Raw genomic sequence first — 15,508 nt, 5'->3', positions numbered from 1 at the left:
TTGATATATGATGGTACTCTCATCTTTATTAGGCAAGAATAAACACCACATGTATTTGTATATAAACCAGTAATTGTTATTCATATAAATGTGTTATTACCAAGAAATTACTAAAATACCATTAAAGAAGCCATTACTTACCTGCCATATTCCAATGGTTGAAACTCGTTTACCGAACGGTCTTTGATGATTGGTACATAATTTAAAGGCATCGCTGCGTATTTCTATTATGTTATTTATGAAGGCACATAAAGCTGCGAGAGGAAAAGCTGAGGAAAAGAGTGTCACATAACCAAACTGTATAACCATTTCCATATAATCTTCCCAGGTATCTTCATACTATAAAATATCAAAAATAAAAACATACAAAAAACTTCTTAATAATTAACTATTAATCCAACGATACAACAGCATAGCCGATATCAAGTATGTTCGTTAAATGGGCGATACTAAACACAGACAATATCATGTATGTTCGTTAAATCGGCAATACTAAACACAGCCAATATCATGTAGGTTAATTAAATGGGCCATATCAAGCACAGCCGATATTATGTATGTTCGTTGAATGGGCGATAGTCGATATCAAGTACGTTAGTTGAATGGGCAATATTAGGCATAGCCAATATCAAGTATGTTCGTTGAATGGGCGATATCAACAGGGCTGCCGACAACCAGTATCGCAACGCAATTTGTGATACATATTTTGTGCTGCTAATCAACTGCGAAAAATCACCGAGAGACCTTGATATCAAGCATAGTCGATATTAAGAATGTTCGTGAATTGGTGATATCAAGCAAAGCCGATACAAAGTATTTTCGTTGAGAGAGAGAGAGAAATAGGGTTTAATGTCCACTCGACAACAAACTAGGTCATTTCGGGACTAAAACATGGTTCAATTTTATTTCAATAATACGCTTATGACAAATAAAACAAAATTTTGAACTATAAAAAACGAAACGAAATAGGATCTGTGTGTTAATCAGATTGGAAATCTTACTGGTTTCATGGCACTTTCAACTTCTGCTTGAGTTAAAACTGGACCAGTATTTTTCGTTTCTGCTTTGTCTTGCTTTGTCTGCTCTTTGCCTTCCTGGTCCGTTCCAATCGTCATTCCTGTACCCTCGCTAGGAGGGGGTGGAGTTTTTTCCCGTTTCTGTTCCGTCATTTCTTTTACTTGCTGATCAAGACTACCAGGTGACATCTCACCCGCCATCTTGTATCCAAATTTTAGCAGACGACCCTTCCATATAAGGTAAGGTAGCAAAACTTCTTTGATATTGCCAATAACTTGACGAGTAATTAAAATGGCTGCCAATTGCTGAAAGAAGTTAAAATAATATTTCAAAACTAAGGCAACAACATACAAGGATATAGAGTAAAGATACTAGAGCAAGGATGCTGTACAGGATATTGAAGAAGGATATAGATTAAGAATACAAAGGAAGGATATTAGACACCATATAGAGGAAGAATACTAAACATGATATAGAGTGAGGGTACTAGCCAGTGTAGAGTAAGGATACTAGCCAGTGTAGAGTAAGGGCATGGAGTAAGGATACAAGACAGGGTATAGAGGAAGGATACTAGACAGGGTATAGAGGAAGGATACTAGACAGGATATAGAGTTAGGATACCAGACAGGGTATAGAGTAAGGATACAAGACAGGGTATAGAGGAAGGATACTAGACAGGGCATAGAGTAAGGATACAAGACAGGGTATAGAGGAAGGATACTAGACAGGATATAGAGTAAGGATACTAGACAGGGTATAGAGTAAGGATACTAGACAGGATAGAGAGTAAGGATACTAGCCAGTGTATAGAGTAAGGATATAGAGTAAGGATACTAGATGGGATATAGAGGAAGGATACTAGACAGGGCATAGAGTAAGGATACAAGACAGGATATAGAGTAAGGATACTAGACAGGGTATAGAGGAAGGATACTAGACAGGGCATAGAGTAAGGATACAAGACAGGGTATAGAGGAAGGATACTAGACAGGATATAGAGTAAGGATACTAGACAGGGTATAGAGTAAGGATACTAGACAGGATAGAGAGTAAGGATAGAGAGTAAGGATACCAGACAGGGTATAGAGTAAGGATACCAGACAGGGTATAGAGTAAGGATACTAGCCAGTGTATAGAGTAAGGATACTAGATGGGATATAGAGTAAGGATCGAAGCTAGAATATAGAGTAAGCATAGTAGCTAGGGTATCAAGTAAGGATACTAGACAGGATATCAAGTAAGGAGAGAGTAAGGATTCTATAAAAAAAACACTTACATCTCGTAATCTGTTCATATCTTGTAAATAAAACGCAATATAAAACAACGAGAGGAAGGAATTCACAAACTGAAACTAGAAAAAGATAACAAGGTAAATTGATTATATATGTATAAATTATAATATATTTTCTATCAGTAGTAGATGCATGGTAGCATGAATGAATGGTTAGTTAGAATAAATTATTGGGGCTCATGCTTTCCAGCTAAAATGTCTACCTGTCATAATCGAGTTGCTAAGTTCAAGATTTGTTCAATGTCAAGGTTTCAGTAGAGGTCGCTATATGTGTTAGTGTCACAACTTCTGATTAGACGCCACTGTTCATGTATCTGCAGTAAAGGGAGAAAACGTAGCTATAAGTTTGGGAATTGCAAAGTAATCTAGCAATGTCCAGCTGTTGTAAAACTCGCAGTCGTTGCTTCAGGACCATGGGGCAAGCCGTGCCCTAAACATAGGATGCCATACTTACCAATACTAGTTTAATAATAAGAGCTGTTTCATACGTGTGTTCTAATCTGTAGTTCTCTACAAATAAAAATTATATTTTTAAAAATGAAATGAAATGGGTTTTAATACATGTAACGTCCTACTGTTCTGCACTGACTGGGCTAATGAAGATGGGCATATGCTACAAGGTAAACTTTTCTCATACAATGGCACGACGACCTACTCTTATATCGATATTTTACATGCACACTAATGTGTACACTGGAACTCGGTAAACTTTGCTCAGACAGTGGCACTACGGCCTAATCTTATATCGAATTCCAACTTAAAAGGGATCTTTTACATGCACACGGGACCTTGGTTTTCTGTACCATCTGAATGACTAGACATTTGTCCTTGCCAGCTGTCCTCTCCATCCTGCACCAGTGACAAGGGGAAACTACGCCGGACTACCAAAACGTACATGTACATATAAACTTACAGGTTTCTGAATAGCCATGATGTTATCTGTTGAATTTAATTTTTAATAATATTCAAACTGACATTGATTTAACCTACCTTGGTCATTTAACCAATGAGCAATCTTCTTATATATATCATCCAGAACACCTATCGACAACGCCAGCATTATTTTAGGAAATATACGAACAAAATTAGGAATGTCACCAGAAAGAACGAGATTATTTATCCATTCTTGTAATTCAAAAATCAACAACATAACAACGAAAACAACAAGTAGGCATGTTGATATGACAGGAACGGTTACTAGGTAACGGAACAGGTTACGTTTCCATGACGGAAATTCAAAACACAGTCGATCTGTTACAGGATTCCGGACGAGATCACCCTTTAATAGAAACAATGATAACATTTAGTAATTTTTAATCCCTTGTAAGCTACAATATTGTCGAAGTTTATTTTCTAATCTAAAGGGAAATGATTTTTTGCACCGACTGGGCTAATGAAGATGGGCATACGGCATGCATTGTGCTATGATGGAAATTTTGCCTGGACAGTGGCGCTAATAATCTGATTAAAACACAGATCCTATTTCGTTTTGTTTTTTATAGTTCAAAATTTCATTTTACTTGTCTTTACTACACTAGGATCTGGAAGAGTTGTTATATAACCCGCGTTCTGGATGATGTGAGGGATTAGCTAATGAAATGGTCTGTTACGACATGTTTTTGGCATGAGGTGCACGGAACTGTGGTTAACCCACTAGAAACATCAATGCTGATTGGTTAATTGAATGTGTGATATCATAGGGTCAAAAGCCGCTCGTATGACCTGTCAGATCTTCATGTAGTCGAGGCAATATTAAAAAACGAAACGAAATTTAGATCTGTATTTTAATCAGATTGCGGCACTACGGCCTACACTTCGAATTCCAAGAGTTCTTTTACATGCATGTCCATGTGTACACAGGACCTCTGAACAACTACACACTGTTCCGTTCCAGGCCCTTTATTCTGCACCGGTGAGAAGTGGAAATCAGGTTAGAATACTTCCAGGGAACTTTCTCCACCAAAACTGGGATCAATCCATGGATGGGCTATACTATATACCCAAAACACCGGAAAACACTGAAAAACAACGGGAAAACTACCGGAAAACACCATGTTATACTGAAAACCGGAAAACACTGGAAAAACACTAAATACTGGAAAAACACTAAATACCGGAAAACACACTAAACACCGGAAAACACCCTAAATAGGTAACCTGGAGAAGGGCTATACTATAAACCAGAAACTAACCCTAACCCAGGCACACAGAGGACCAGGCTCTGGGTTACCTATTTAGGGTATTTTCCGGTATTTAGTGTGTTTTCCGGTGTTATATTCAGTATAACATGGTGTTTTCCGGTAGTTTTCCTGTTGTTTTCGGTGTTTTCTGGTATATAGTATTGTTGCCATGGATCTCCTGGTTAGTGAGCTAGCACCTTTCTAATTTTATGACATAAAACGTTTTCCAGACGGTCAAATCAGTGTCTGTCAATCAGCCAAGAGTGGCAAATATGACTGAATTAAGAGGCCTGATACAAAGTCAGTGAGAAATGGGGTGGAACAATAACTCAATACAAACTAGGTCATTTTGGGACTAACATATGGTACAATTTTATTCCAATATACAGGGGTATTTAGCAATGGGAGGACACAGAGAAAACCCATGAGGTTAGGTAAGCGACGATACTCCTTGTCTCAATGAAAGATCTTAAACCGCATATGTTATACCACAGTGTTGTAAAAATCCACTAGTCCCGGGCTAGTGATCTTTCACTGGTGATTTTTTTATGGTTTGTGAATTAGACCTTTTGGTCACCGAATCCATGTTGTGATACAAACCTTAAAGAGTGGTCTTGGATCTTCTAATAGATCATCTTGCCTGTCCAATGTTCCCCATTTATACGCCAACTCGGAACTTGTCCGCTTCCAATGTTCCAGAAACAACGTGGCCCACATAACATTAACAACAGCGAAAATAACAAAAGTAACATCATCAACACTCTGTAAAAATAGAAATAAATTTAATTAAACAAATAAATAAATATAAATAAAAACAAATTTAAAAAAACAAATGAATGACAAAACAATGGCCTTTACACATTTAATAGAACTGTTACTGCTTTCTGGGAATTAAGTTCGAATTAAGACCTGTTTATTGTGAACAGCCAATTAACCCATAAAATGAGTGGATGCTACCTGAATGGATAAAAAATTGTCATAGCGCTAAACTCTGGTCAATTGAGCACTCATATGTCAGACTAGCCTTGCTTGCCAGACAGGCACAAAATCAAGACAAGTAGCTTCGTATAATCTTATCGACATGTAATGTCAAGGTTCAATGACTAAATATGCATTAAATTTTATTGTTCTATTATTTGACATTCATCATTTGTTGTAAACAATATAAACCTCTGTTGACAACTATGTATATCATTCTATAACGACAATCAGAAGTGGACACGCCTTCTACATTCTAACAGTCTGTTAATTCTATAGTTGTAAACTGGAGAACATACCTTTTCCAGTATCTGTCGATGAAACGAAGACAGTGATTTATTCAGGAATATTGACATGAGCTTGAAGCCGATAAATGAATTAAATATGGAAAACGTACCCATTTTTTTTGTAATTATTAATATTAATTTATTCAGAATACAATATGCTACATCAAAAAATATCAAAAACTATTTTTCCTGAAGTCTGGCTATATTAAAGGGAATGGGAGCTTAATTCTAGTCTCTGGACAGTTCGTTTCAAAATGGATTAAGAACCCTGCCATGGGACGCCCCACTGATGCATGGGTCTATATTCACGTACATGTTGTTTACTTGTCTTGTTTACTTGTCATTGGGCCATGAATCATTAAATGTTTTTATTGAAAAGACGATCTGAGAAATAATTTGAATTAAAATTTAAATGAAATAAGGTATTGTTATAAAAATAAAATGATTCTCTCTTTTCAACCTACCTGGAAATGAGAATGGAAGGGATAAAGTACATAGAAATACTCAACCAAGCGGTTTCTAAGAAAAAGTTTAAAGATATGCAAAAGAAATACAAAAAAAGACAGAGGAAAATATATCAACAACAATCATTCCATAAAGTTTAAAAAACTTTAACCAGTTTCAAATATGCATATAAATATTAAAAAAATATTCCTTTCAATATTTTTAAGTAAATACAAATAATGAAATTTAAAATTTAAAAATGTAACTGGTTTCAAACATGCATACAAGTGCTGTGAAAATATTCCCTCTGTTAAAATAGTTTTAAGTACCATGTTTATAATAAATAGACTCATCCCAAAATTTTTTTGCAGAAATAGTAAGCTATGTCAAAAGATTAGAAGTGGTACTAGTTGTTTACAAAGATTATGTTAACCAACCTCTACATGTTAATTCATTTCATTCAAGCCTTATTTGGTTAGTACACGCAAAGTGTTAATCATTCCATTTATAATCCCAAAATTGGTTATTCCAAATTTTCTCAGCGGAGAAAATACTCCCTTAGCATTCCGTGAAAGTTACCCAATAGTTAATCATTCTGTATATAATCCTTAAATTGATTATGCCAAATTTCTCAGCTGAGACATTGGCCCCTTAGCATTCTGAGAAAGCTAACTCATTGACTAAATGTTAATCATTGATTATTTCAAATTTTTTTCAGCTGAGAAATTGGTCCCTTAGCATTCTCAGAAAGTTAATTCGCAACCATAGCCTATTACCTTTGTTCCGTGTATATGGTCTGCTTCTGAAAATGTCCGGTTTACGCTACATGCTTGACTTGAATAAATTCCTGATAGTCCCGAACATGGAATTATTAAACTCTTCACTTTATAAATCAGAACTGGCGCCTAGAAGATATTGTCACAGAAATTGTCTAAATGATAGCAGAACTGGCGGCCAGAGCAGTGTGGACAATGAGAATGTTAGGTTCAGATTTGAGGATGCTAGGGTCATGAGCACCCCCTCAGAAATAAGGATGCTAGGATCATGAGCACCCCTTCAGATATGAGGAGGCTAGGGTCATGAGTACCCATCCATAAGGTTGCTAGGGTCATGAGTACCCCTCAGATATAAGGATGCTAGGGTCATGAGCACCCCTTCAGATATGAGGATGCTAGGGTCATGAGTACCCACTTCAGATATGAGGATGCTATGGTCATGAGCACCCCACCTCTATCCCTCAGATACAAACAATGTTTGTCACGTTCCTAATCCTTGAATCTTTGATTTCATCATGAAAGAAGATCACATACTAACACCCCATTTGTTTACTGGGCCTGAAAATACGGATTTTAGTTTTACCTGATGACCTAGTACCTGGAATTTTCAACTTGGTGTCAGAAGCATTATAAAAATCATTAAAAACACAGATGAAAGGCAAGATGTCATAATGATCATACCTGATGATGCCTTAATTTGTACCTGACAATTTATGTGACAGGAGCCTTATTTCAAGGCCAATGACCTCCGTTTAACATCATGAGATATTGTGACACAAACTGTTTAAATTGTCTAGAAGTGTTTTAAGCCGGTTGGATTACAATTTCCAAATATACAAATTTACCTTCAATTCTAATATACATGTAGCAAAATATAAAAATAAAGTAAAAAGCAGAAGAAACTTATAAATTTAAAGAAAAGAAAAGAAGAATAAAAGGTGATAATTTTGACACTGGGACCCATTTCGCTAAATGACATTTACTATAAAAATCATACAAATTTCTCGACGAAAAGCTTGTGATTAAAGCAGCTGATGGTCGTTTGAACAATTTTAAGTCCTGTGTACATGTAAACTACAACATTGTAAAAACCGAATGTCTTATAAATTAAAGGTCACCGGAAAAGCTTCATGATTTTTTTTAAATAATGCAAGTAATTATGTCAACATATCGTATAACACAAACCTGAATGTCAATGTTACCTGCAACAGGTAAATTTCAACAATAGCGATTTCCGTCGTTCTCCGTGAGTATTCGAAATATAGACTAGAATATAAGCAGAAAGACTAAAATAATGTCACAGATGTTTTATTGGTGGAAAGTTACGATCACTCACAGAGAAGGGCAGAAATCGCTTACGTTGAAATTTACCTGTCACAGGTAACATTGACATTCAGGATTGTGTTTTCTTATGGAAAGGATATGTTGACATAATTACTTGCATTATTTAAAAAAATTTATGAAGCTTTTCTGGTGAGCTTTAATATGAGTCTAAAAACGGTGAAGTACTACTGTTCAGTATTTAAAAGTTATGATCAACTAAAAATTTCACAAAATGCAGCATCCACTGCAGATGATACAAACAAACCAGTGCCACCTATTAGTGCCGAGTAAATATTTTTGATAGGCCTCTTTTGTATCCAATGGAATCCAAGATGGTAGATTATCTACCGTTTTTATATAATTTTGTTTTTTTGTCAATCAAATGTTAAATAGTCCATATGGATTAAACTGTGAACAATTAGATATGGTCGGAAATTTTTTTTAAGTATGATTTTATATTGCTCTGTTTAGTGAAACTGGCCCTGGGCTATCAATGCATATAAAATGTCTAGCAGGGAATGGGGGGGGGGGGGGGGGGTGAGGGAGAGGGAGAGGGGAGGGGTGAGGGGAAGGGGGAATAGTTAAGGAAAGTAGTGGATGAATAGATAAGAATAAACACAGGAATTCTGTCAACTATTTTAATATCTTCTTTTCCTGTAAATTTTTGACCCTCATGAAAAGTACTTTAACATGAAATGGTACTTTAGCATGAAATAGTACTTTAACATAAAATGGTATTTCAACATAAATTTGATGAATGCTAAATTGTATATTGATAAATTCAACTTGAGAAAACTTTGGGTACAGTAAACATACATAAATTGAGAAAACTTGGGCAGCAGTGCACATTGATAAATACAATTTGAGAAAACATAGGCTGAAGCACACATTTCGAAAATGCAACTGTGCCGAAGTACACATAAATATTAACAACTTTGTGAATAATCATGCCAAAGTAAATATTGATAAGTAAAATGTCTAGAACTAAACAGAAAGACGACATACCTGATTGCCTTGTATGATCCATAACAACATTCCTAAAATGGTCGGCACAACTAGTGATATGGTATAATGTCCTAGATAAGCGAAATACATGGCTATTTTTACACCGAAATATTCACAGATTGGCCCTGAAATATAAATAACAAATAGAAATTATGTGAGAGAGAGAGAGATGGGGTTGAACCTCCTCACTCGACAAAAACATATGGTTCAATTTTATTTTGATAATTTGCTTGCACGTAGGGGTCTTTAGCAATGGGAGGAAACCGGAAGACCCACAGAAAACACACGAGGTTGGACACGGACAAGGGACCCTACTTCTTGTTATGTACAACCAGGGAATTAAAACCACACCAGCTGACTCATTGACAGACCTTATGATATAACGTGCCCACGCTAACCATTCGACTATTCAACATCCAGGAATTACGTAAACAGGTTTTATTTTAGTCCCACTTTTCTCTACCGGGCTAATAAAGACAGACAGAGAATACATGTTATGGTTTGGTTCAGAGAGAGAGAGAGAGAGAGAAATGGGGTTTTACGTCCACTCAACACAAACTAGGTCATTTCACGACGAACACATGGTTCAATTTTAATTCAATAATTCCCTAGCGCGTAGGGGTCTTTAGCAGTGGGAGGAAACCAGAGGACCCAGAGAAAACCCACTCCTTGTCACATGGTTTGGTTCAAGATGATATAAGGATCAGAGCGAATTTGAAACTTCTATCCACAGGTAAATCAGATACACTTCAGGTGTTATAGCAACTAATGCAAATATATATTATCATACAGGAGTGTAACTACCAGTATCAAAGAGTCGGGTCAACTGTCCACCCCCCTGGGTTTTCTCTGGGTCGCCCAGCTTCCTCCCTTGCTAAAGACACCTACGTACAACTGAATTATTGAAACAAAATTGAACCATATGTTAGTCCGAAATGACCTAGTCTGTGTCGAGTGGACATTAAACCCATCTTTCTCTCTCTTACGTAACTATCAGACTGTACCATGTGACCCACTCCCTAAATAGACATCTCCCCATCTAACTACCACAGTTTATGATTTCAGATTTTGATATCCATATCATATTGTAATTATGTAAACGACAGGATTAGATAACATCGATATCCATATCATATTGTAATTATATAGATAGACAACAGGATTAATTAACATCGATATCCATATCGTATTGTAATTATATAGACAAGAGGATTAGATAACATCTTCATCAGATGGTATTAAAATAATTCCTGCAAGCATGAAGAATTTATGATACATGTATAGTCAACAAGTTGCAGGAACCATCAGTCTAATCAACTTCACATGTTGGCACCCTTCTGACCATCGAGGAAAAGTACAATTTGTGTTTTGAAGAAATACCACGCTGCCGTATGAACTTATATCCATCAGTAAAATAAACGAATACAGTAATTTATTCAGGAATATTACTGACATGAATTTCAAGCCGGTACGTGAATTAACGATGAAATTACCAAGAATTATTTTTGTTGATGTCTGGTTATATTAAAGGGAATGGAAGCTTAAAATTTTATAACCCAGTTCCAACCGGGACCTCATTTGAGCCAATTCTGGCTGGTTCGTTTCAAAATGAATTAAGAACCCTGAGTAAATCCCATGAAAAAGAAATCTTCACTAAAAAATCATGTTCCCATTTGATAAAAAAAAGACTTACCTAATGGCTGTGGTTTAAAGAAAGCCTGAACCCAGCTTTTATTTAAATATGACAGATCCTCACTACAGTGAAGTGGGAAGACTCGCGAAATAATCTTCTTAGATTCTAATAATGGCACTGAAAGAGAGAGGAAATCATTTTAAGAGAGATTGAAAGTACAGACAGTGACACCAGTGTTGGGATTTCAAAATTTTTCTTGTCAGACATTTTTTACCGAAAATTAAAGGGCATAACTCTTATCATTATTTAAGCAGGCAGTTTTACAAAAACTAGGGCCTGTTTCATGAAATTTTAACTAAGATAAAATCCAAATTTTAGTAATTTGATTGGATAATATCAGATTGATTTTAGTGCTTAGCCAATCAAAATTGAAGTACATGTATATATTAAAATTTGGATTCTATCTTTAGTTAAGATTTTGAGAAACAGGGTCCTGGACTACAGTTTGATGATATCACAAACAACCAATAAACAAATAACCAAGATCCAGGCCTTCAATTGTCACTGCAGCCTGGATAGCATTTAATCTTGTGTATTTTTAACCCTAATTTCATTCGTTAAATACCAAATCTTCATTTGAAAATTAGTAAAAATCGTCTAAGATCACCCAAAATCATTTGACCATTTAATTTTCAAGCGTTTAATTTCCCGATCACTGTTCAAAAATAAAAAACCCAACTGATTGATTATTGATGTATAATGATTAATTGAACAGTGGTCAGGAAATCAAATAACTGTAAATTGGACACTATTATTATGCAATAGTCAGGTGACAGTATGTTCTGCATTCTGTTTTAATCATAATACAGTTTTTGCAATCTGATGGAATGAGACGGAAAAATTTCAAAAATGAAAAGTTGCAAACACTTTACAACTCAGTAAACTACATGTACATGTAGCATATGTTACTAAATGGCTATATGTATTTTGTTCGGATTAAATCAAGCCATTTATTTGTGAATCATAATGATTCATATTGTTGATCAAATAACAAGGTTGAATAAAATTTAGATCAAAAATCATTTTGTTTTGGTAATTAATGTTGATACATTTAGCTAAATTCCCAATAAATTAGTCATATTCTTCAAATTGAAAATGGAAATGAGATAAAATTGGTTTTAACGTCTTACTGTTCTGTTCTGTTCCAACTGGGCTAACGAAGACGGGTATATGCCATATGACACAGTCTGTTATGAGGAAAATCTTGCCTGGACAGTGGCGCTACAGCCTACTGTTATATCGAATTCTAACTACACAGGACCAAGATTTTTGTCCCATAAGTTGTTCCTTGCCAGGCCCTCTGTCTTGCACATAGGAAAATTTCAGTAACTTTCTCAGCCAACACTGGGATTTAACACGGGACCTCCAGGTTAGCGAGACCATGTATTACTCACTGAGCCACTGTGGCTCCTGTTCAAATTGATGTTTTTAACTGTTTTACTAGAAAAGTGTGATGAATTGTTCGTATTGGACAAAAAACAGGTCCACCAGGAAACACATTGGCATGCATGTAAAAGATCCCTCGACAACTCGAATTTGAAAAAAAATGATTCGGCAGAATTCTCGGCCTAGCATTGGACACAATATATTTTATTAAAACTTTGTTTTGACATGGTATGGCATAACATTTATTATGATTTAATTTTCAAGCATACATACCAAAGGATACCTTCGAACACTTACCAATTGGTTGTCCTTCTAAAAACTTTATCTTTTCTAATTCTTCCCCTTCTTCTGCCCGGAGATTATTCAACATGTGATATAATATCGCTTGACGTTCTTGACTAGTTAAAAAAGCTTTTTCATCCTGGATACCTGCGAAACATTCCTGATCTTCGAACGTAAATTCCTTCAAACCTCCGCCATATTCTGATTTCAGTGGCTTCTGTATTGCAAGATCTTCGGCTCCTTTTAATAAACTGGACAAATAAAATAGATGATCTATTTAATCAAAATTCAATTTACTATATATCGAAAAAAAAAACCCTGAAGAAATCCGAAACCGAAAAATACTGAAATAAATTTGATAAACCTTATATACAGAAAAATCAGTAAATACCGAAAAAACAACATTAATTACTTAAAAAACACTATGCATGTGGAAAGGAATCTTTAATCACACAGTCAGAGGCGTAGCCGTGAAATATATATTGGGGGGGGTCCACAACCCTAACCCCTAACCCTAACCCATTTTTTAAAACCCCTAAAAATATAAACAAACACCATGTGGCCATGCTGTCTACCAAGACACCGCGTGCAAAAGCATTATGGTTACGTTGGTGGCTGAGCGGGCGATAAATATTTGGTTTAGGCAGTTATGTTTTTGGGTACCTACATGCGATTCACTCTGATAAGTGGCAGAAAAAAATTAACAAAATATTACTGACAGGCTAACTAGACACAATTTTATGGAACACAGGTACTTTTCACTTCACACATGTTCCCAGGATGATTATCTCTGTGTTTTATTTTAGCAGTATAAACCATATTGGGATATGTACAGGTTTTATACAGATAGAATCTTAACTAATCCTAATAATTGTTGTAAATAAATAGGAGTTTTGGCCTACTATGTAAATTTTTTTTTTTGGGGGGGGGGGGGTTCCAAGTATATTCAGACCCCCTCCAAAAAACAATTGGGGGGGTCGGCCCCCCCCCCCCCCCCCTCCGGACACCCCCATGTGTGATGCCCTGCACACAGTTTGTACGTGGGAAGGAATCTTTAATCGCACAGTTTGTACGTGGGTAGGAATCTTTAATCACACAGTTTGTACGTGGGAAGGAATCAGTGATATATTTCAATTGATGCTGATGTAAAATTGCTTCTTTATGAAGACTGACAACAGAATAAAAGGAGATTGAAGTCTTCAACAACGGTCATAAATATCAAAACAATATAAAATATCTTTTGATTTCCTTTGAGGAAAATTAAAACTATTTGAATGAGAGAGATCTGGTGTTTAATGGTGTAATAAAACAGTTGATTTCCATTTCTAGAGAGAGAGAGAAATGGAGTTTAACATCCACTTGACACAAACTAGGTCATTTTGGGACTACACATGGTTGAATTTTATTTTAATAATTTGTTTGCGCATAGGGGTCTTTAGCAGTGGGAGGAAACCGGATGAAAACCCACAAGGTTGGACAGGCGATCCTACTCCTTGTCACATACAACTGGGGAATCGAAACCACGCCAGCTGACTAAATGACATACCTTATGATACAGCATGTGCTAACCATTCGACCAACCAACCCCTCGGCAAAACAGATAATTCAAATTACTTACTTTTCATAAGTAGCAGTCATATAAAAGCCATAGATTCCTGAATTACTATGGTGTCTCACGTGCACAACAATCTCTGGTGTTCGCCATTTTAATCTTGCTAGAAGCCACATCAACGTGGAGTCATCGGTTTTAGCGGGAAATGTTAGAAGGATATCACAGTTCTGCGTTGGGATGGTCCTCTGCCAGACTTTACTGGAAACCATTAATCGACTTGTATTAGCAAACCGTTTCCCAAACATTTTATATGCTGAAAAAAAAAGGGATAAATAAACTTAATTTGTGTTAATACATTGAAGAACAAAACCAGATACGCCAACATTTTGCAAGCGATGGACAGAAAACAAGCTAAAAAATTAAAAAGAAAGATTTTTCATACAATACAGGGCCATACTCATAAGTATTGAAAGCTTCATTAAAATTGGATAAAAATTGTGACCTCTAGAGGGTCAACAACCTTGGTATTACAATGTACATACTTTTACACTATCTGCGAAAGAGGAGCAGCCAATCAGGCAGTTTGATCCGATTTTCGAACTCAACTGTCATTATGGTGTAACAGTGATATATTTTCCAATATATTCATTTTTCATTATCTATTTTTAAACTATTATAGCGAGAACTGTCAGCTCATTATCTAAATCTTACGTAATGCATCTTTAAATGGAAGTGGAATAAATACTCCTAATAAATCACTTTGTGTTTTCGATTAAAATCGTTGATTCAGGACTGAAAATGTCGGTCAACTAGCTTAAATGTCAGTCAACTAAACAACATGTAGCTTGAAATTGAAATTTTAATTCCATATATTATCTGCGTAAATGCTGAAGATAATTGAACCATTTTTGGACTGATATTACTATTAGAGATTCATCCTTCACTATTGCAGGGGATTCCTATAGTGCTAATATCATGTAACGATACTACATGTAATACAATATTATATCTGGAATCAAGATTTAAGGTGATATAAATCCATCTCCTTTATTGTTAATTGTTTTAGAGACAGCGCAGGGATGGCCGAATCGTTAGCGTGTGCATGCTGCATCATAAGGTCTGTCATTGAGTCAACTGGCGTGGTTTCGATTCACAAGGAATAGGGTCGCCTGTCCAACCTCGTGGTTTTTCTCTGGATCCTCCTGTTTCCTCCCACTGCTAACGCCCCCTACATGCAAGTGAATTATTGAAATAAAATTAAACCATATGTTAGTCCCAAAATGACCTAGTTTGT

The 15,508-nt window shown here is 35.8% G+C and overlaps 1 protein-coding gene across 3 annotated transcripts in view; it reads right to left on the bottom strand.

Annotated features, from left to right (window-relative positions):
• LOC126818114 (anoctamin-8) overlaps positions 1 to 15,508 on the bottom strand; it is a 54,872-nt gene that overhangs the window by 7,793 nt on the left and 31,571 nt on the right. For 2 of the 3 annotated variants that reach the window (XM_056100142.1, XM_056100141.1), the window contains exons 2-12: positions 14,281 to 14,527; positions 12,678 to 12,913; positions 10,995 to 11,111; positions 9,302 to 9,426; positions 6,974 to 7,102; positions 5,089 to 5,250; positions 3,299 to 3,587; positions 2,763 to 2,818; positions 2,294 to 2,368; positions 1,002 to 1,322; positions 142 to 339 (exon numbers count right to left, since the gene is read on the bottom strand). In XM_056100142.1, coding sequence (XP_055956117.1) covers positions 142 to 339; positions 1,002 to 1,322; positions 2,294 to 2,368; positions 2,763 to 2,818; positions 3,299 to 3,587; positions 5,089 to 5,250; positions 6,974 to 7,102; positions 9,302 to 9,426; positions 10,995 to 11,111; positions 12,678 to 12,913; positions 14,281 to 14,527 — 1,955 coding nt within the window. The remainder of the gene's footprint in view (positions 1 to 141; positions 340 to 1,001; positions 1,323 to 2,293; positions 2,369 to 2,762; positions 2,819 to 3,298; positions 3,588 to 5,088; positions 5,251 to 6,973; positions 7,103 to 9,301; positions 9,427 to 10,994; positions 11,112 to 12,677; positions 12,914 to 14,280; positions 14,528 to 15,508) is intronic. The other variant, XM_056100143.1, reaches the window with a different exon arrangement.

The sequence above is a fragment of the Patella vulgata genome, chromosome 4 (genome assembly GCF_932274485.2).
Source record: "Patella vulgata chromosome 4, xgPatVulg1.2, whole genome shotgun sequence".
NCBI classification, from domain to species: Eukaryota; Metazoa; Mollusca; class Gastropoda; family Patellidae; genus Patella; species Patella vulgata.
This window is presented reverse-complemented; position numbering and strand designations above follow the sequence as displayed.